Genomic DNA, 23,384 nt, shown 5'->3' with positions numbered 1-23,384 from the left:
TGTCGCTGATGGTGCTCTTTACTAGAGCCCGCCTCAACTCCTCCTACTGTAGGTCGCACCACATCCTATCCCATTTAGGCAATGCATCTCTGCCTAAGATACTTTGGGCAAACACCTTCCATTCCTTTGAGACATCGTTCAGTGCCAACCATACAAGTTTTGTGGGTTAGGGTGCCTCCCCAACAGCTGCAAGTTGATCTTAGAATTCCGGAATCCTGGTGAGGAAGGCATCTATGCTTTTTCCCTTCTGCATCTTGATGCTCCTCAACTTCTCCTGTAGGAACATCTTCCGCTGCTTGGAAGTACTCTGATATAGCTCGGAGAGAGCATCCCACATTTCCTTGGCCGTACCTTTGTCTTCCACACGTGAGATTATATGATTTCGGACTCCATCCAATATTATCTGCTTCGTCTTTGCCATCTCCTTTTTGTACTCCTTTAGCTGATCAGGATCCTGGGGCACTGCCACCACATTCTTTGCATAGGCTTTCAGGCCAAATTCATTCAATAGGAAGGACATCCTAGCCTTCCAGATGACATAGTTGGAAGCTCCCTCCAACCTATCCTGATCTTTAAGCCCAGTTGTGGCCATCTCGAATCTGATCTGGAAACTCCCTCTTCCTCTGTTCGGATGTTGAATCTGCTATTTGCACTCCTCGTTGGAGTGAGAAAATCTGCCCATAGCTACAGCGAATCTGCAACTAGAAAAATCAGGTCTCTAAAACTCAAAACCCCCTGAGAGAAATTTCCCTCAGTGTATGTTATTTCTCTTCCACCCGGCGTTGATTCTACTACTGCAAAACCCTTTGCACCCAAAAAAGGAATCTGCTTAGCGAAAATCTGAGTCGTCGCTGCTCCCTCTACCTGCTGGAATCACTATCCCGGACAATTCGGATTTCCAACAATGGCCAACAATTCAGATCACAATGTAATATCCAACAATGGTTTCAAATAGTTGGTCTCTATGGCTCGCAAACTTCATGGAAAAACTATGTCCATGAAATAGCTCATTTTCAACCACTATATACCATTTCATGGTCACTTGCAATCAGAGATGTTCATAGGCCAGTACTCTAATTCATTTTTCATATTTGATGTTCAGGTCAATGCAAACACTCTCAAGCTCATTAGTGAAGATCAAGATAAGGGAGAAAAATATCAGGATATCAAATCAAGTTTCTGAGGTCATCTGATTGTCCAGGAAGAAGAAGTGCCACCTATCATGGTTGATTCTCCACTAAGTGGATGATTTGCCACCCCGTGACCAGTGGCACCAGATGGTGTTGCTAGGAGTTCCACCAGATCCTCCAGATCTAGATCTGGGTTGGTACTTCAACCCATCTGATGGTTACCCATCAGATGTAACCAACACTGATTCAGTAACTCTTGTCATTTTGTAAATATTTTGTCTACATACAAGAACCATTGTGAGCCGTCTAATGCTCCACCATGTAATAGAATATTAAGTAGTGTGATGTGGGCCACCTATGTAGCTCCACTTTGTACTTGGTTGGCCATCTTGTCAGCCATGCTTGAATATGTTGATACTGATTGGGGTCCCCTCATACTGAAAAGCTCTGACAGGACGAGATAATGAGTGGCTATCCCAATCACAATCTATCAGTAATCTGTATATTCCTTGACTCACGCAACGTGCCAACCAAAAGGAGATTCTTCTGGCTGGCACTTTCTAATTTGGAGTGACTGGTAACCTCTCCAAAAATCTATGTAAGCACAACTGCCCCTTATTTGGCTCATCAGTTGGGAGAGCAAGAGAAAGTCCAAGTGAGTTTAGAGTCAAAGACTAAAGTCAAGTTTCTTATGTTCAATACACAGTATAGTTCGTTTCAGCTGACACTCTTGTGTCATTAAAACTTGGCATCAGATACAGTTTGAATCCTCCTCATCACCCTCCTGTCCATGCTCCGAGTCTTTCTCTACTTATAAAAGATGTATTTCTATATTCTGATAATAAAAGATGAGTGTTCAGCTTCGATTCAGATCTATTTTGTCTATGGGAAACATGCCATATATATATAGCATGTTTTCCATAGACAAGATGGTGTGTGTGTGTGTGTGCATATATATATTTTCTTCAAGGTAATGGTGAATGCATTTTCATGGACATCAAATGTATGATCTTCAAAAAAAACATACTTCAGAGACTCCATAAGCATTACCTCTAGAACCATGAGACCAGAAGCTGTAAACTTTTCACCAGCAATATCAATGTCAACCGTTGTTCCAGCCCCAAGGGCAGGTTGCGAGACACAAGCCAGGAAATGACGGACAACCAACTCATAAATCCTCTGGGAAAGGTAGCATCATGTGAGCATGCAAAAAGATAAATAAATAATTTTATGCTTTTGCAGTGTAGAAAATTGGGATTGATAAACGATCTGCCTAAATCTCTCATATACTGCTTAAGTCAATATATATGAAATGAGTTTAGAGTTACCCACCTTGTGATCTTGACTCCAACCAGATTCCCCAGCTGAAAATTTTGTTGGATGTATAGGTGGATGTGCGTTGTCATTATGACCACCATTACTAGGATTTCGCCAAAGATTTTCTTCAGGGTCAAGAAGCCGTTGTGCATAAGAACCCCACAAAGGATGCCCTTGTTGCTCCCGCACAATGGCCTGTTATAACAAGAACCCTTAAGCAACTGAACATCATAACAATACAAAGCCATAGAACACAAGGAACATTACAAATCAGAATAGAGTAAAATTTTGCATGCATATAAAAATGAGTTATGAAATTTTAGGAAGTGGCATTTGCAGACATGTCCTTAAGACGTATGCCAAAAGGCAACAACAAACAGGGGTTGCCTTCATCTGATACCACTGAGAAAACTTTAACAGTGAAACTCTAACAAGTCAAAGGCTCAGAAAACATTAACAGTGAAACTCTAATTAGTCAAAGACTCAGTTTCTGAACTTCGTAAGCTCAGACCAGCACTGCACTCTTCATCAGGAATATTATTTACTATCCATTCTATTCAACAGCTTTGGCAAAAGAAAAATCCCTTCACCAGTATACCTTATGTTCAAAGTTGTTCTTGATGTAAAAGAAATTACTAAAATCAACAAGAAACCAAGACAATGATGTCAACGTATGATTAAAATTGAGAAAAGACAACTGTACTAACAAGACCAACTCAGTTATCAATTTATATAATGCCAGAGATGCAAGAAAAGACAAAAGGTAGGGAATATAATCCAACATGTAGTTGGTCAAGGAAAGGATTCACTAAACTAAAGTATCTTCTGTACCATAGGTCAATAACTCCTCATCAAATAATACTATATGGAAAGAAGCATCAAAAGTATAAACAAGATGATCGTTGATTGTTGCATTCAATCTTTAGAACTAGCAATCTGCAAAACTGAAGCAGAAGATCAAAAGTAGAATATGCCAAATACAGAAAAATGAAGTCCCCAAAATATACACAAAGTGCTCCAACCTCAACAAAATCTGTTGAACTGCAATCACTCAAGGTTGAGATGCACTTAATGCAACCTAAGAAATTGAATAAAATGATTAAATTTAGAAGCCAAAATCTAATTATCATCATTCCCCATATTAGCATGTCGCCTATGTTGAAGTTGTAGCTAGGTTCGCTCTTCATAATATATATTTATCATTATTGTCTTTGTCAAGCATGTTCTTCATGCTAGAGTCAAAAGAACTTATTTTGAGTCGAAAGAAAATTTATTTATGTCATGTCCCATTTGGACATTTAAAAGAAGAGAATTTGAATTTTTATTTTGAGTCAAAAGTCCACAAGATGACCAAGTCGGCCTAGCCCTCCAAAGTGCCACCTATTTGACCCTCCAGGACAGATATATATAAGAGACAAGTTCGACCTTCTTGGAGCTCAATTCATTCATTATACAAGAAGCATATCTGAACCTAGCAAAGGAGAAGAAGAAGCCAAGTCAAAGGAGAGAGAAGACAAGTCAAAAACAAGGAGAATATTCCCTCATTGACCAAATCTTTCACTACTGCAATTCGCACATGTGACAGGACTGTTTTTCTGTGGAAGGAGCCGAAATTTTTTGACATGATTACAGACTGAAATTCAGCCCTAGTTGCAGACTCAAGATTCTGAAGTTTGACCAGATTTGAAGCAGCTTGCCAGCATTGACTTTGACTTTTGCACGTGACTTGGAGGGTGGTCTGACTTGGTGGCAGTTATGTCTTGGTCTTGGCTTGGATTGTGAGTTTTTGGTCACATCTGACAGGTGTTCTAGTCTCTATGGTCTCTATGAGGCTAAGGAATGCGTTATCTCCAATAACCATAAAAGGTTTTGCAAGAAATGCCTTAGAAACACCTCAATTAGATTAATTAGCCAATAACTAAATATTTCCTACGTCTAACTTAGGAAAATTGGTTAATTTTTAGCTTTTGGTCGCATCGGATAGGTGTTCTGGTCTCTATGGTCTCTACAAGGCTAAGGAATGTGTTATTTCCAATAACCATAAAAGATTTTGCAAGGAATGCCTTAGAAACACCTCAATTAGATTAATTAACCAATAATTAAATATTTCCTAAGTCTAACTTAGGAATATTGGTTAATTAAATCAGATTAATTGAGGAAAATCGATTTTGCTCTAGAGACTTCCAAAAAAGTCACTTGATGGAGTCAAGATGATCTTAGCCATCAATTAAGATGTGACCATGGTCGTTGAGAGTCCAATAGGAGATTATAGAAGCAAATCGATCAGGGTTTTAGAGACATAATTGAGACACGAGAGTTCAAAGGGAGGCAGTGCGAATTGGCCAATTGCAGAGAGAAAGGCGGAGTTCTAGCCAGAGACACCTACAACAGAGTTTTCAGCAGTGAGAATTTCCGAAGATATTCTTCAAGGGTTTCCAACATTCCAGTGACAATAAGGGAGGCCGAGATTTCCAGCAAAAGAGGCCGAAGCAGGCAATGTGAGTTAGACCAGTTAGCCAGTGTGTGTTTCAGAGGCAACAGTTCAAGATCCAGTTCCAAACTTCCGAGAGGTGATTCCGAGGAGCGATTTGTCTTAGTGAGCAGCAACAAGTACTGAGATTTTCGGAAAGGATTTCCAAAGGCAGAATGAGTTTCCCAGTATCACTGTTGCGCAATCCAATTAGCAAGTGCGAGTGGCAGTTAGGAGTGAGAGTGGCTGGGAAGACGCCGAGTTGATTTGTTGGAGGGTAAAAAGGATTTCCCAGTGATTTTGTTAGTGAAGGTATATTGCCGGAAGCTTTGCCAATGAATAGGAAAGCAGTTGTATTCTCTATTTTGCTGAAGAATAATAATAAAACCCTCATTTGTTGCATTGGTTTTCCCTTCAGGGTTTTTACAAGTACGATTTGTCCAAAACCAACTATGTCAAAATTATTCTGTAAGCGTGCATTGTTTTCTCAATTCCTACATTTTATTTTCCATAGGGTTTTTATTTCTGAAGATTGCAGTAGTGAGTTATTCGTTATTTGTCGTAAGTCAATTTACAACAGACAAATAAACTGCATAAGTTGTTGAAGAATGTAACTAGTGTCAGCCTTCATAATTGTATTTGAGTCTTGATGTAATGTATTTGTCAAAAGAAAGAAAAATAAATTTTATTGTTAAAGAAATTGACTTATTAAAGCATGGGTTTCATGCTTGGGTCAATTGTTTTTAGGTCAAAGCATCCATTGAAGGCTTCTAGGATTTATGTCATGTGGCCTTGTCCATGTCATAATGTAAAAGACCCTTCTTGGGCTTCATTAGTCAAGAACGAAATTTATTTTAATGTAAAATAGGTCAATTAGGCCTCCTCCACCAAGTCGGTCTCAAACTGGACAAGTCAGCTTAAGGGGCAAAATCTCCTATATAAAGGCAACAACTCGATCTCATTAGGAGCACTCACTCACCAAGTTCGATCTGCAGTTGCTGGGGGTAGTAAATGTTGAAAAGTGTAACTAGGTTCAGTCTTCATAATGGCATGTAATTGTGACTTTTGTAAATGATGTAACGAAGAAAATAAAATTGTTATTGTAATTATTATTGTAAGCCTTACTTCATGGGTTTCATGAGCAAGTGATTTTATTTTAAATGGCTCCCATTGAGAGCCTTAGAATTTTTCATTAAGGTCAAAGAATTAATGTCATGTATGAAGAGCTCTTCTTGAGCATGTGTAAAATGTATATGAGTCAATAAAGTGTCTAGAAAGCCCTCCAAAGACAAGCACAGTCCTCTTCTCTTTATGTCGATCCATCTTTTTCTTTTCAAAAAAGGTCTTTTCACGTTATTCTATTCATTATATACATATAACATGTCCCTTTCTCCAAAAATAGAAGAGAATGGAGTTTTTGGAAAATATAAGAAGAAAAAGTTTGAGCATCGATATTCACCATGAAAAAAAAACAGGCTATAAAAAAAGCTACTAAATGAAGTAATAACTCATGTCAGCTCACTCAAAGTGACACACCCATTCGGATGCTAAAGTTGGTTTATTATATGGACGAATAACTATATATATATAAGGCTAGCGTCATCGCAGATAGCACAGAATAGACTTCGCATGTCTCTAAGATTTTCAGTGAAGAAGGCAGAAAGGAGTTCGGATAAGATTTGGATGGGTGCAGTAAATAGGTCGGATGTAATCACAGTCAAAGGGAATATGGATCCCTCTATATTTCGGATGGATGAGCACAGTCACAAGTTCGGATTCTTCTGAAGTTTTGATGATGGAGGATAGCCAACAGTTCAATGATATCTCTGAGTTTTTCGTATGGGCAAGACAAAGATAAATTCAGATCTTTGACACAGTTAGAGAGTTTGGATTCCTCTAAGATTTTTGGAGGGTAATCACAGTCAACAGTTTGGATATTTTTGGATGGAGAAAACAGTGAAGGGCTCAGAACTCTAGTACAGTCATCAAGCAATTCGGATCTCTGTTTTGGTGGGTGATTATAGTCAAGTAAATTCGGATGTCATTACAATAAGAGGAATTCGAATCCTTCTAAAGTCTAGTAATCAAGAACAAAGATTACATGGGCAGTTAGGTTTCATGGAAGAGCTGCAATTCAGTGAGGTAGTGGAACCTCAAGGTCTCGATGCTACCTTAAAGGAAGGACATCAGTACTAGATCAAGGAAAGAGATCGATGCTCTCGATATGAAGACAGCAAGAAGATCTCGGTGGTGACAAGCAGATCGAAGTGGAGACTAAGAAGAGAAGACAGTTGTTAAAATTGGCAACTAGGGCCAAACTCCAAGTGGATCACCTTATTTATGGCTTCTGATATTTTTCCTAGATTCCTCTCATCGAGAGGTGTAGGATTGATCTAAAGGTCATCTGATTCCGATAAGTATTTATGGAGATATGAATTTATTTTAATTATGGATAAATTGTCAAGGTCGGCCAGCAAACTTATGTAGGCTCAGAAGCCCAACAATCATGTCTATTCTACCTCAATGTTTGCATATAAATACAAGGAGTATTCTCCTCATTTGGACAATTCAATTCACTCATCTTCTCTCTCTCTCCCCTACACATAAAAGGAGCCTCTCTCTCTCTATCACACGTGTGGCTGAAAGGAAGACATCCTAGGGCAAGGAAGACGTAGAAAGGACACTAGGGCAGCAGGTCATCTCTTTGACCAGCGTTGACCAAGCGTTGACCTTCCAGAAGTGCGGATTGGGTGTGGTTGCCTCTCCTAGGCAGGCCGCAATTTTTGGCACGAAAATCGAGGTGATCTGACCTCTGGTTTGACCGGTATTGACTGCCCTAGTTTAGGGCTGCAGTTGACTTCAGAAATCTGCAAATTGACTGCACTTTTGAGGCTATTCAAGGGTTGTTTCTTCAGGCTATTCGAGGACAAGTTGATCGGAAATTGACCAAGCGTTTTAGAGGTCAATTTCAGCTAGTTTGACCAAGTTTGACTTTGCTAATCTAGGGTTTGTTGTTGCTGATATAAATTACAGAATTCAGATTTTGCACTATTTCTCTTTGCTGAACTATTGAAGATAAAAGAAGATTTGATCAAAGGGTTTCCTCGCATTGGGGTTTGTCCCTGGCCAGCCGCCACATCTTGTGTCTCTTGTCTTGGCTTGTTTTCTGTTGATCATTTAATGTTCTATCTGCACTTTACTTTATGTATATGTGATTGCTAATCTGTGGCTAATAAGAAGAAAAATAAGTAAACTGCTCTAAGCATAAAACATACCATAATTTAACATGGTATCGGAGCTAAGGTGAAGACAAAGCCCAAGCAAGAGCAAGAGCAATCACCAAAGAGAAGGTTGGCAAGGCTATTTGAAATAAATCATGGGGTCCTCAACACACTTCCCTGCTAAAGACAAACTCCGTGAGATGTCTGACTATCACGGATGGAAGATGTCTCTCGATCTAACATTAAAAGAACAGGAAGTGTTGGACCATGTAAGAGGTGGAATTGTTGAGCCTACGTCAAATGCATCTGTTGCTGCTAGGAACAAATGGACCAAGGAACAAGTCAAAGCAAGGAAGATCATCCAGGACTCTATCGACAAGCGCTTGGTGGCCTATGTTTCCGAGCTAAACACCTCCAAGGAAATCTATGATATACTGGTGAGTTTATTTAAAGTTAATGATGCAAATCAAGTCTTGTTTCTTAGAAATAAGCTGAAGGAAATTAAGAAGGGCAAAGATGAGAGTATGCAAGCATATTTCTTAAGGATCACCGAGATCAAGAACGATCTCCTATCTATTGGGGAAGTAATTCCTGACAGGGAAATGACACTCACAACTCTTGGAGGACTACCATCTGAACGGTATATACTCAGAACTACTCTCCTCAACAATAACGTAATTCCTGGATTTGAGGAATTAACGGCCAGATCCATTCAAGAAGAAACAAGAATGGAAGAGCAAGAAATGCCCGTACTTAACGGTCATCCCTTTGCCTTTTCTTCTCATACTAAAAGAAGAAACAATTCCAGGGCTAAATTCAAAGGAAAGGCTAGACCTAAGGGTGGAAGAAAAGGACGATGTTACAATTGCAATAAAAGAGGTCAGTATGCAAGGGAGTGCCCTGATAAAAGGGACTCACACCAGGACGATGATCAAAATCCCTCTCAAGGCAATCAAAGGAATGGCAGGTCAAATGGCAGAGGTAAAAGAAGTGTCGGAAATCAAGGAAGAGGACAACCATTCAAGAAGGCAAGAAATTCCAGGTATGAATCTAACACTGTTAACAATAAGCAAGATGAATATTATCTACCAGCTGCTCTATCTACTACTGCTCCCCTGGACTCGCTGGGAAATTGGCTTATTGATAGTGGTGCCTCAAGGCACTTCACTAGTTACAAAGAAGCTCTCTATAATCTGATAGAGAAGGAAACCAACTTGGAAATTGTTCTTGGAGATAATTCAAAATATCCCGTGAAAGGCGTAGGAAATGTCACTCTTCAATTGAATCAAGGTAATACCATTCACTTACAAGATGTATTATATGTACCTGATCTCAAAAAGAACCTGGTGTCCATTTCGGCAATGGAAGACAAAGGCTACAAGGTGGCTTTCAGCGATGGCAAGGTACGTGTATGGAAAAAGAACTTTAAAGATGCATGTACTCTTGGGTTTCGAGTTGATTCATTATATCAGGTCGGAGGAAGTCGCTGGGTGTCATGTCTTGTGACACATCTCTTCAGTCCGAACTATGGCATCGGAGGTTTGCTCACCTTCATTATAAAGCTCTACCCGATGTAAGAAAAATGGTGACCGGGATGCCCGAGTTCAGATTAGAGCAAGAAGGTGTATGTCCAGGATGTGCCAAAGGAAAGCTCAAAAGGGGACCATTCCCCTCAAGCCAAAGCAAGACCTCCGATATATTGCAATTGGTTCACTCAGACATATCCGGTATGATGCCTGTGAACTCCTTCGGAGGATATTTATATTACCTCACTTATACAGATGATTATTCTTACAAGACTTGGATATACTTCTTGAAAAAGAAAGATGAAGTGTTCTCCTGGTTTCAACACTTCAAACCCTTGATCAAGAATCAAACCAAAAAGAAGATCAATACCTTAAGGACTGATAATGGGACTGAATATGAATCCAATGAGTTTCATGACTTTTGTAAAGAGGCTGGCATTAAGAGGGAGACTACTACACCATATACTCTTGAGCAGAATGGTGTGGCGGAAAGGAAGAATCATACAATTGTTGAAGTTGTTTGTGCTATGCTCCATGATCAAAGACTTCCGAAGTTTCTATGGGCCGAAGCTGAAAATACCGCCGTATATATACAAACCGATGCCCTCATAAAGCATTGGGTTCCAAGACTCCTGAAGAAATGTTCACCGGTAAGAAACCTGACGTTTCTCATTTAAGAATTTTTGGAAGCCCTGTATATTTTCATGTGCCGAAAGAGAAAAAGAATAAATTGGGTGCATCTGGAAAGAAATGAATCTTCATGGGCTATAGCAAAAATACTAAGGGCTATAGAATCAATGTAGCTAGTCAAAGGGAAGTTGAGATTAGTCATGGTGTCACCTTTGATGAAGATATAGCTCTCAGCGAAGTAGAAAATCTTCCTACTTTAAGGGGATCTAAAGAAGCTGACACCGGGGAACTGAAGGAAAAGGAAGATGAGACAATGCCCGATGTGGAAGAACCTATGGATCCTATTGATCCTCCTCCACAAGAGCCTTCCTCTTCTAGGAAGAGGCCTTCATGGCTTAGGGGGACACTTGATGATGCTGAAGGACACATTGCACCCCGAGGAACCTTCCGTGAAAGTAAGAAGCCGAACAGGTATCAGGGATACCTGACCATCATGAGCACGATCATCCAAAATGAGCCTTCGTCATTCATAGATGTCATCAAGCATCAAGTATGGAAGGATGATATGACCGAGGAATATGAGTCCATTATGAAAAACGATGTTTGGGATGTGGTCCCCAGACCTCAAGACAAAGCAGTTGTCACTTCAAAATGGCTTTATAAGATAAAGCATGCAGTTGATGAAAGTGCGGAAAAGTATAAGGCTCGTTTTGTCGCTCGTGGCTTCTCCCAGAAGGAAGGTATAGACTATGACGAGATATTTTCACCTGTTGCCCGGTATACCACCATCCGCTCGATCATAGCCCTTGTTGCTTTGCAAAGATGGAACCTACATCAGATAGATGTCAGGACTGCGTTTTTACATGGTTTGATCAAAGAGGAGGTCTATGTGGAGCAACCCGAAGGATTTGAGATTTATGATCAAGAATCTCATGTGTGCAGGTTGAAGAAGGCCCTCTATGGGCTAAAGCAAGCACCCCGAGCATGGTATGAGAGGATTGATAGCTACTTGATGAAGCTGGGATTCACTAGGAGTGAAGCCGACCCTAACCTTTACTTTAAGGTTATAGATGACAAGCCTCTCATACTGGTGCTATATGTTGACGACCTCTTTCTAACAGGTGCAGACCCTCTCATTCATGAATGTAAGAGGGAGCTAGCTTCTGAGTTCGAGATGAAAGACCTAGGACTTATGCACTATTTCCTAGGACTGGAAGTCTGGCAGAAACCAAGGTACATTTTCCTATCTCAAGGAAAATATGTGGTGAAGATATTGGAAAGATTCGGCATGGTGGACTGCAAGCCCGTAACTACCCCGATGGAGCTTGACTTCAAGAAGTTAAGCGGTAGTGTTGTCAAACCTATTTTACGAAATGCTACCAAGTATCGTCAACTCGTCGGAGCATTAATGTTCTTGGTGAACTCCCGTCCGAATATATACTTTGCAGTCAACACATTGAGTCAACATATGGTTGAGCCTCGCCACTCACATTGGATTGGTGCTAAGAATCTGTTGAGATTTCTTCGTGGCACAATCACTCATGGGTTCAGATACACTATCGGAGATGTAAGACTACTTGGGTATACTGACGCTGATTGGGCAGGCATTGTGGTGGACCAAAAAAGCACTTCCAGGTGTTGTTTCTCTTTGGGATCTGCCTAGATATCCTGGATGAGCAGAAAGCAGAAGTCGGTGGCTTTGAGCACCGCTGAGGCAGAGTACAATGCTGCTAGCATGGCCTCATGTGAGGCAGTCTAGTTGCGAAAACTCTTCAGTGAGCTGTTTGGATTTACATTGGATAGCACCGTGATCCTGTGTGACAACCAAAGCGGGATCCGTTTATCAGAGAATCCCGTATTTCATGATCGCTCCAAGCATATCGATATCAGGTACCACTATATTCGAGATATGGTGCAGCAAGGAGCAATAAGGCTCCAACATATCGGTACAGATAAACAGGTCGCCGACATCTTGACAAAGCCCCTAGGAAAGGCCAAATTCCTGACTTTCCGAGAACGACTTGGTGTCGTTCAGAGACCCTCTTATGAGGGTCAAGTACGATGTATTGAGCTCTGGGAGCTCCAGGGGGGTGCGGGGTACTTCTTGGAGCAATATGTGACCACAGGGCGACTCACCATCCCCTAGTGATGCACTATGTACAGGGTAAAGGTTCAACCTTCCCCTGTGACACCCCGTGGCGACTGTGGAATAAGATGATTAATTCTCCTATGGGCCAGGATGATTCGTTCTCCGTGGTGACTGTGGAACATAATGATTAGTTCTCCTTTAGGCCACGATGATTAGTTCTCCGTGGCATCCCCTGGAAAGGATGATTCGTTCTCCTGTGGATAGGATGATTAGTTCTCCTGTCGAGGCATCCTACCCATGTAGTCTGGGACTCATGGGAAGTACCTCTCATATGATCAATGAGCAAGGAAATGAGGATAGGGACCATAGTAGTACTATCGATGGGCGTATCGCTGTATCTACCGTACTCCCTATGCTAGGATGACCTCCACTGATCTGGGATCAATGATACTGATCTGGGATCAGTGAGAGTGGTTCACACTCTAGGGCTGACTTCGGGTCAATGGAGGATGGTATGATACATCCTCGATCATTTCTTCTTCTTCATAGTTCGAGCAGAGCAGAGTGGGGTCAAGTTGTACAGGACAGTGCATTTGATGGATGGATAGCAACGATGGTCTGACGGATTGCAGATGAAGTTCTCCCTAGTTGAGAGGGAGTGTTAAAATTGGAAACTAGGGCCAAACTCCATGTGGATCACCTTATTTATGGCTTCTGATATTTTTCCTAGATTCCTCTCATCGAGAGGTGTAGGATTGATCTAAAGATCATCCGATTTCGATAAGTATTTATGGAGATATGAATTTATTTTGATTATGGACAAATTGTCAAGGTCAGCCAGCAAACTTATGTAGGCTCAGAAGCCCAACAGTCATGTCTATTCAACCTCAATGTTTGCATATAAATACAAGGAGTATTCTCCTCATTTGGACAATTCAATTCATTCATCTTCTCTCTCTCTCTCCTACGCAGAAAAGGAGCCTCTCTCTCTCTATCACACGTGTGACTGAAAGGAAGATGTCCTAGGCCAAGGAAGACGCAGAAAGAAGGACGCTAGGGCAGCAGGTCATCTCTTTGACCAGCGTTGACCTTCCAGAAGAGCAGATTGGGTGTGGTTGCCTCTCCTAGGCAGGCCGCAATTTTTGGCACGAAAATCGAGGTGATCTAACCTCTGGTTTCACTGGTATTGACTGCCCTAGTTTAGGGCTGCAATTGACTTCAGAAGTCTGCAAATTGACTGAACTTTTGAGGCTATTCAAGGGTTGTTTCTTCAAGCTATTGGAGGACAAGTTGACCAGAAATTGACCAAGCATTTTAGAGGTCAATTTCAGCTAATTTGACCAAGTTTGACTTTGTTGATCTTGGGTTTGTTGCTGCTGATATAAAATTACAGAATTCAGATTTTGTACTATTTCTCTCTACTGAACTATTGAAGATAAAAGAAGATTTAATCAAAGGGTTTCCCCGCATTGGGGTTTGTCCCTGGCTAGCCGCCACATCTTGTGTCTCTTGTCTTGGCTTGTTTTCTGTTGATCATTTAATGTTGTATCTGCACTTTACTTTATGTATATGTGATTGCTAATCCCTGGCTAATAAGAAGAAAAATAAGTAAACTGCTCTAAGCATAGAACATACCATAACTTAACAGTCTTGGTCTTGGAGTGGCTAATAAGGCAAGGGTCTTGGTCTTGGTATCCGTCAATTGGAATCTCTATAGGAAGAATTTGTGCAGGTTTTCCTCTCAAAGAGTGAGAGGTTTTGGCCATGGCTCATAGCCTACATGTTGTGTCTCTTGTCTATTTATGTTCATGCATTGGTTACTATTTGATGAATAAGAACACTAAATAATCTAAGAACAAGAAGATCCTAATCTTAAAAAGTAAATAGCATTCACAAGCAGTCACTAATGGAAGAGAAATCACCTAATGCTAATGCCCTAGATTTCTCAACAGTAAAAAGCGTGAAATTCAAGGAAGAACGTGTTGAAATTTGTAGCTTGGGAGGTACTCCAAACCATAGGCTTGAGGGTTGTGGAGGAGTTGGAACACAAGTGTGGCTTGTGGCCGTGAAACCCAAGCCTGTGGTTTTTGCACCCGAGCATATGGTGTTGAAAAATCTAGGGCATCAAGATTAAGTGATTTCTCTTCTATTGATAATTGCTTGTGAATGCTTTTTACTTCTTAGAATAAGATCTTCTTTTAATTATGTTATTATAGTGTTCTTCTTCATGAAACAACTACCTATGCATAAACCATAAAGAGACAAGAGACACAGAATATAGGCTATCAGCCAGGGCCAAAACCTCTCCCACTTGAGAGGAAAACCCGAACAAATTCTTCTTCTTATAGAAACTTCACTTGATGAATACCAAAACCAAGACATCATCAGGGGCCTTTTTCACCACTATACAGGATATTCTTGTCAGCAGCTGAGACAAGAATTGCACACCTTTACATTGTTTGGCTCACTCATTGAACCCAAAATACTACAGCCATGAGTGGTTGAATGGTGGACCTTCCCGAAGATTCCCTCCTCACATGGATGGCGAAATCTCACAGGGGATGAAAGATGCATTCAGGCGGGTTTTTCAGGATAGAGCATCCCTAATGAGGTGGAGAATGCCTTTGCATATTTTTCCACTGGCACTGGTCGATTTGCAAGATATGATCTAATTAGAGATAGGGGGGCTAAGAATCCCTATTCTTGGTGTGCAAATCATGGGGCAACAAGCCCTTCTCTACAGCAGTGAGCCATGAGGTTCCTCTCTCAGGTGAATTCATCCTCTTGTTGCAAAAGGAATTGGAGCACATATGGGAATTTGTATAGTGTCAAGAAGAGCAAGCTTGAGAAGTCTAGGGTAGAGAAAAAGGTGTATGTGCACACCAACCTTCGTCTTATTTACAGGCAAAGGGATGATTGGTTGAGGGGAAAGACAAAGATGTGGGATGTATTTCCTGATGATATGGGTCTGGACAACAATGTTGAGTTGGCATTGGCCAACTTGGATCTCAATGATCCAGTGCTAGAGCCTGTCACATTTGATGATGGTGATATTGTAGAGGGGTCATACTCCACACTAGCAGAAGCAGAGATGACTTTGGATATAGGGGAGGAGGATGTAGCAGAGGAGAGCAATGGTGACCATGATGATGAGTACAGTGATATTGATTTTGATGATGACTATGAGGATTGATGACTCATGAGTCGTGAGCTACCTACTGCCTTGAGGCTTGTATACTTGTAGTTGTTTTGTATTTTCTATTTCTATTTTCCATTGGCATTGATGACCTAATGAGAAAACTACAATATCTTTATTTTGATGACCTATGTAACACATTTTGATTTTGATGACCTAATGAGAAAACTACAATATCTTTATCTTACTATCTTGTCTTTCTCCTATTGGATCATTGATGAATTGAATATGTATTATGATTTATCATTTATGTCACAATTGTATTTGTATGCATAATGTTACTTTGTAAAACTTACATCTAGATGAAGATCTATGTTTGAAATCAATGAATTTGTATCATGAATGAGAATTTGTGTAAGAAATATCTAATTTTTAATATATATATATATAACGTATATGAACTTGTCCTGTTCCGGAGGGTCAACGTGTCTGTATCCGACATTTAAATCCTTGTATCTGTCGAATCCCAAATCCCTGTGTCAGGTGACTTACGCAGTAGCACTAGAACACATTCCTCGCTACAAGGGAGTGTTAGCTTTGTAGCATCGGATGTGTTCTAGCCTTGAAATTTAGTGGAGAAGCTAGAATACACGAGATATCCAAAAACTAGAAATCGTTTCTAGAAATTCTGCCTAGAAATTACTTAATTAGATTATTAGCCAGTTTTTAAATACTTCCTAAGTCTAAACTTAGGGAATATGGTTACATAATCAGTATTAATTAATTCAAGGCGTGAATGATCTAGAAACTCACACGGATCAACTCCAAGATGATCCTAGCCATCGATTATGTTTTAATATTGGTCGTTGGTGCTCCAACAGAGGATTATAAGAGGAGGTCAATGTGTTGATGGAGAACATACTTGAGACTTGTGAGGTTCGATTTTTGAGCAGATCAATTTCTTGAGTAGCAGTTGTCAGCTGCCAGAGAGAGAGCTAGAGATCGAAGCAGTGTGAGAGGGGTAGAGACAGTGAATTTGAATGAATATTTCCAGATCCGGTGAGTGCATTTGCAGAGAGACAAGATAGCCACGGAGAGGCTGACGTTGGAGCAGCACAGTAGCCTCTAGAGGCAAAGTTGATTTGCTGAGAGAGATTGACGTTTTCAGTTCTAGAGGCAGGGAAGGAGTCCCAGAGTGCCGAAGACGCATCTTTCTGGTCAGCAAAAGGCAAAATGACTTCATCAAAGTCCAGTCCTAGGCTAGACAGCCAGCCAGCTACGCAGAGCAGCGCAAAGGCTCAGAGGGCCGAAATTCTGAAGGCAAGTTGTGCCGGGAGATTACCTGTGGGGTGAGGAAAATTCCTCTCCAGATTTTTGCTAGTATTTCTCTATAGGATTGTCAGTTTCGGCATCCAGTTGTACTCAGATTATTTCACTACTGCTTAATAATAAAACCCTCAGTTGTTGCACCGGTTTTCCCAAGTTGGGTTTTTCCGAGGACTTTTGTCCAAAAATAACTGTGTTATTTTATGTGTGTGTGCTACATTTTTTCCAACATTTATTCTTACGCAATTTTATTCGTGTAGGTTGCAATGTGAGTAATTTAGTATTTATTGTAGCAAATAGTAAATAAATTGTTAAATTAAAATAACAATTAAGAGAATAATTTCCAGTTGCTGCAATATGATTCCAGTTTAGGAATTTTCACAAGATAGACATATCATTCTTATCTTCACTTGGGAAGAAAAGAATGGAGGATTGGGTAAGCATCTAGCATCTGATACTCTTTGAGGATGTGGTAGAGGATCCAAGATAAGAGTAGTCGTAGAGGACCGATATTCTTTGAGGATTGGGAATCCAAGATAAAAATAGTCATGGAAGGACATACCCTATGAACACCCGGTCTTCTGGAAGACTTTCTCCAACCTTCTTGAAGACTTTCGCGGCCTTTGGAAGCTGAAACGATTTTTCCCACAGCTAAATTGAATTTCCCTCTAAAGTTGCCTACACAGTCCTTTGTGATGCCTCACTAGGAATAACTCAGCCTCTTGTTGTTGCATCTACGAAACTGGAAAACTTTCCTCCGGATCAGTGTCTTTGCCCCTCTTTGTCTTTGCTTCCCTTCTGGCTCGAACTCTACCAGTTGTTGCCTCTGGAAAACTGCACTCTCCAAGGAAATCGATTTCAAGTGTGTGTTCTCCATCTACCCCATCGACTTCTTCTTAAATCCTTTGTTGGGACTCCAACGGCCAAAATTAAAACTTAATCAAGGGCTAAGATCATATCGGAGACTATTTGTGTGAGTTTCTAGATTATTCGCACCTTATCTCAATTAATTCTAGTTAATTAACCCCTTTTCCTAAGTTTAAACTTCGGAAATATTTTTAAAAAGGCTAATAATCTAATTGAGACACTTCTAGGTGGAATTTTAGGAAACGATTTATGGGTTTTGGAGAACTCTATGTTTTATTCTCTCCACAAAGTTTCGAGACTAGAACACCTTCGATGCTACAAAAACTAACACTCCCTCTTAGAGAGGAAGGTGTTCTAGTGTTGCACTGTTGCTACAAGACCTTGTCTCTGTATCACCCTCTATCACGCTGCTAATGTCTGGCCACTACGACTGCCTTCCACTGCCCACCAAACATTGTGCAACTCTGATGTTGCATTTGTGCTACTGTTGACGCTGTTGTATTGCTGCCAACTCTGCATCTGCACTACAACTCCCTCTCATCTATTGCTGCTGCAATTGCAACTAAGAAGCATCCTAAGTATTGAATCATCTGTGTCTCTGTTTCCACTATCTCCTGAGTCCTAACTGAAGAATCTGCACTGTTGTTGAATCTACTACTGAGCCTCCTGCTTTGTTGTCAACATTGCACTGCGCTCCTCAGCACCTGACTGCCACTAGTATGCAACTGTCACTCGGGTATCTGACTGCATCACTGACACTGATTCATCCTGCCACTGAATATTATGGGCCCCTGTAGCAAGATAATGATTCATGAGGAGGGCACCTCAAGGACCCTGCCCATACAACTTTGGTACTATAGCTCTATGTTGCCCCACCTCACTCTTCAAGGTGTAGTTGCACACATTACAAAATCTTCCTCCAACCTGGAGGACAACCTATCAATCTCAGCTAGCACTATCGCCTAGTCCTACTTGTCCTTTTTCCTGAGCGGACATTGCAAACTGTAATGGCCGAACTCACCACATCTTAAGCACTTGAGCTTTGACAAGTCCTTCTTTTCCTCCTGTCCCTGACTGGACCCTTTGATGTTAGGGCCATATTCTCCTCTTCACCCTTCGATCTCTAACTGTTGTTGTCGATGATGGTGCTCTTTACTAGAGCCCGCCTCAACTCCTCATGTTGTAGGTCGGACCACACCCTATCCCATTTAGGCAATGTGTCTCTACCCAAGATACTGTCGACAAACACCTGCCATCCCTCTAAGACACTATTCAGTGCCAACTCTACAAGCTCTCTGGGTTGGGGTGCCTCCCCAATGGTTGCAAGTTGATCTCAGACTTTTTAAGTTTTAACCTTGTGCAGATATTACCTACAAACGAATTCTTAAAACATAGAAATAATGGCGAGAACATAAAACAAACATACACAGAGATTTTCCCCTCGATCCCAAAACCGAGACTACTAGATTGATTTTTCATTATATTCCTTTCAATGTTACAATATATATATATATATATATATAGATATGTTTTCGCCCTTTTGCATCTATGTTTTCGCCCTTCTACATCCTGATGCTCCTCAGCTTCTCCTATAGGAACAAATTCCACTGCTCAGAAGAACTCTGATATAGCTCGGAGAGAGCTTCCCACATTTCCTTGGTCGTACCTTTGTCTGCCACATGTGAGACTATATTATCTCAGACTCCATCCAAGATCATTTGCTTCGCCTTTGCCATCTCTTTTCTATACTCCTTTAGCTGATCAGGGTTCTGGGGTACTACCACCACATTCTCTGCATAGGCTCTCAGGCCAACTTCATCTAGAAGGAAAGACATCCTAACCTCCAGATGACATAGTTGGAGGCTCCCTCGAACATATCCTGATCTCTAAGCCCGGCTATGGCCATCTCAAAATCTAGTCGAAAATCTCCCTCTTTCCTTTTGCTCGGTTGTTGGATATGCTATTCGCACTCCCTTCTAGAGTGAGAAAATCTTCTCACAACTTCTACCAATCTGCTACAGGAAAATCGGATTTCTAAAGCCTGAAACCTCCTGAAAGAAATTTCCCTCAGTGTGTGCTCTTTCTCTTCCACCCGACATTGATTTTGCTGCTGCAAATCCCCTTCTGCGCCCAAGCAAGGAATCCGCCCAGCGAAAATACTGATTTGCTTCACCGAAACTGCTTTCTGGCATTGCCACTACCAACTGGAACTGCTCCCAGGCTCTGCGAATTTTTATTGCCACTTGCACTAGAAAAATCAAACCCTCTGCCCAGCAATTCAATCTGCTAATCCAGCTTCTACGCAAATTTGGAAATCGTACTATTAGACTCCCTCTGAATCTATACAATTTATGCCTTTCGCTTCTAAGCTTCCCACTTGATCAATCTCGCTCTGATACCATGTGAAAATTTCAAGTCTGAAATCTTATTGCAACAACTGGAATTAATTCTTCTAATTGTTAATTAATTAGCAATTTATTTGCTATGGCAAATATCAAATAAATCACACTGCAACCTTCACAAATAAAACTGTGGAAAATAATAGTGTTGGAAACTGACAAATATGCTAGCGCACACAAAAATTTGACACGCTTAGTTTTGGACTAAAGTCCCCCGAAAATCCCAACTTGGGAAAACCGATGCAGCAACTGAGGGTTTTAATTTTTAAACAGCAATGAAATTCTGAGTACAATCTGGATGTCGAAAATTGGCAATCCAAGCAAGAAAATCTGGCTGAAATTATCTAAGGTAATTTCCCTTCCTCCACAAGCAACCCCGACAGAACTCTGCTTCAGAAAACTCACCCTCCTTGACCCTTTACACAATGCTTGTGCAGACCTTTTGACGTCTGGCCCGAAATTGCTACTGATCAAGTCGTTATGCCTGTCCCTACTGCCGGAAACAATTCTCCGGCCTTCTAGAAGACTTTCCCAGCCTCTAGAAGTTGAATTGATTTTTCTCACAGCTAAATCGAATTGCCCTCTGAAGTTGCCTACACTACCTCACTGGGAATAACTCGGCCTCTTGCAGTTTCCTCTCCGGAACTGGAAAAATTTCCTCCGAATCATTGTCCCTGCCCCTCTTTGTCTTTGTTTCCCTTCTGGCTCGAACTCTTCTGACTGTTGCCTCTGGAAAATTGAACTCTCCAAGGAAATAGATTTCAAGTGTGTTCTCCATCTACCCATCGATTTCTTATAATCTTTTGTTGGGACTCCAACGACCAAGATTAAAACTTAATCATGGGCTAAGATCATATCGAAGTCGCTCCGTGTGAGTTTCTAGATGATTCACACCTGATCTCAATTAATTTTAATAAAATAACCCATTTTCCTGAGTTTAGACTTAGGAAATATTTTAAAATAGACTAATAATCTAATTGAAACACTTCTATGTGGAATTTCTAGAAACGATTTCTGGGTTATGGAGAACTCTTGTGTTTTAGCCTCTCCACAGTTTCGAGACTAGAACACCTTCAATGCTACAAAAACTAACAATAAAGGCAGCAACTCAACCTCATCAGGAGCACTAACCAAGTTCGATCTGCAGTTGTTGGGGGCAGTAAAAAGTGTGAAATTCAAGGAAGAAGGTGGAAAGGGCTAGCGAAGGAGGAGGAGGTCTCTATCAAGCAAAAGAAGTCGAAATTATCTCTCTCTCTCACATGTGTGAAGTTGTGTTGTCGGAAGGGCCGAAGTTATAGTAATATAGCTAGGCCAAAAATTTTGGATCTATTGGGGGTCAAAATTCTGGGTTATTGTTGGGATGAAGATGTTGGACAAGAAGAGACTATTGAACTTTGTTGAATCGTATTGGAAGGCTGACTTGGTTGAGGAGGAAGTTCTTTGGGTCTAGGGTTTTGGTCTATCTCAACTTGAATTTGCTAGTGGAAGAGTTTGACTGGTTTTTTCCCTATAGAGGGGTTTTAGCCTTGGCAGAGTGCCTACATCTAGTGTCTTTGATCTTCGTGTTTTTCTTTTGATAATTGCTTGATGAAACAAAGATAAAAGAAGAACATAAGAAAGTTAATAAGAACTCAAAGATATCACAAGTAATTATCAACATAAGAAAATCTTTCTACCTTTCCGATTTTCTAACATAAATTAGGAGAATAATTTCCAGTTGTTGCAATAATGGAAATTTCACATGGTTTCAGAGAAGATTTAGCACGGAGGGTTTACTGAAAAAGTGATTTGCAGTGGTAAACCAGTGCAGGGGACAAGAAGAGAAAGCACGAGAGTTTTATAACCCAGTTTATCAACTTCTCCAGCTATTTGAGTTTCACAAATTTTTGCAGCTTTCCAAAGATGGTCGCAACGGGATTGAGAGATCAGGATAAGTTGGATGGATCCTCCAACTTTCAAGTCTGGAAGACCAAGATGTTGTTTCTATTGGATAAGCATGGTCTAAAGGAGTTTGCTACAACAGTTATTGATGTACCAACAAATCCCATCTTGGAGTTTGCTACAGCAGTTATTGATGTACCAACAAATCCCATCTTGCTACATGATCACAAGAGGGATAATGCCAAAGCGAAGAGGATGATTATCGACGGAGTGAGAGATCATATCATCCCACATATCGCAGAGAAGAATACAACGAAGAAAATATGGGATACCATCATAAAACTATACTAGGATCCTATCGAGAATATGAAGATGATCCTCAAGGAGAAGTCGAGGACCATTAAGCAAAAAAAGGGAGAAGACGTGACTCTGTATCTCACCAGAGTTTGACTTGCCGGAGATGAGCTAGCCGTAGTGGGTGATAAGCCCAATGATGATGAGGTGTGAATAGCACTCAATGGATTCACCAAGGAGTGGACTTTTTTCGTCCAAGTGATCAATGGGTGGGATAAACTTCCAGATTGGGAACACCTTTGAAGCGACTTCACTCAGAAAGAGCTTAGGCTCAACTTGGTAAAAAGCAGCAGCGGCAAGGCACCAAAGGTGGAGGAGCAGGAAAATGTTGCCCTTGCAAGAAAGGGAAAAGCGATGCAGGATTCCAATAAGAGACATGCCTCGAAAGGAGAAAAGAAGGACCTGTCAAAGGTCAAGTGTTTTGGTTGTGGTGAACTTGGACAATATGTCAGCCAATGTCCTAATCAAAAGAAGGACAAGAAGTAGAAGCAAACAGTTGCTTCAACAGAGATAGAGGATTTGTCTTCCAGATTGGAAGATGAATTCGCACTTATAGCAACACTAGACTCAGGGGGAAGAGGAGTATGAGACTCCAATGTGCCAGGGTGGGCAGGGTCCGAGCAAACAGCAGCAAGGAGATATAGATCATAGCCAAGGAAAGCTTGTTCAATGGATCAAATCCAATTGTTGAGTATGTCATTCCCCAATTTGACCATCACCCTTGCTACAGGAGCCCAAGTATTAAAGTAGCAAGAGATCAGTGAGAGATAGAGACTCACTACTACAATGATAGCAACAGCGCAAAGGTAGTGCAGGGGCACCAGCAGTGTAAGATCAAAGTAGCACAGTGGAAGCGCAGATTGCTTCAACTACCGCATGTAGCAAGAGAATCAAAGTAGCGAAGTGATAGCATGGTGGATAGTGATTGTCGGAGGATTTTCTTCACAAAGATTTCCAGGTTCTTAGTATCAGAGGGAGATCAATTTTATCTACAGAAGAGGAGTGTGAGTTGCTCTAGGGAGGATACAAGCTCTCCAG

At 40.9% G+C, this 23,384-nt stretch overlaps 1 protein-coding gene across 1 annotated transcript in view; it reads right to left on the bottom strand.

The window, feature by feature from the left end:
• The window catches only part of TOP3A (topoisomerase 3alpha), a 493,378-nt gene that overhangs the window by 377,147 nt on the left and 92,847 nt on the right, over positions 1 to 23,384 (bottom strand). The window contains exons 9-10 of the mRNA XM_089416209.1: positions 2,463 to 2,642; positions 2,181 to 2,309 (exon numbers count right to left, since the gene is read on the bottom strand). Coding sequence (XP_089272335.1) covers positions 2,181 to 2,309; positions 2,463 to 2,642 — 309 coding nt within the window. The remainder of the gene's footprint in view (positions 1 to 2,180; positions 2,310 to 2,462; positions 2,643 to 23,384) is intronic.

This window comes from Pinus tabuliformis, chromosome 3_2, assembly GCF_031772625.1.
Source record: "Pinus tabuliformis cultivar Carrire ecotype Pingquan chromosome 3_2, CPIR1, whole genome shotgun sequence".
NCBI lineage: Eukaryota > Viridiplantae > Streptophyta > Pinopsida > Pinales > Pinaceae > Pinus > Pinus tabuliformis.
Note: the sequence above shows the minus strand (reverse complement) of the source record. Positions and strands in the feature narration are given on the sequence as shown.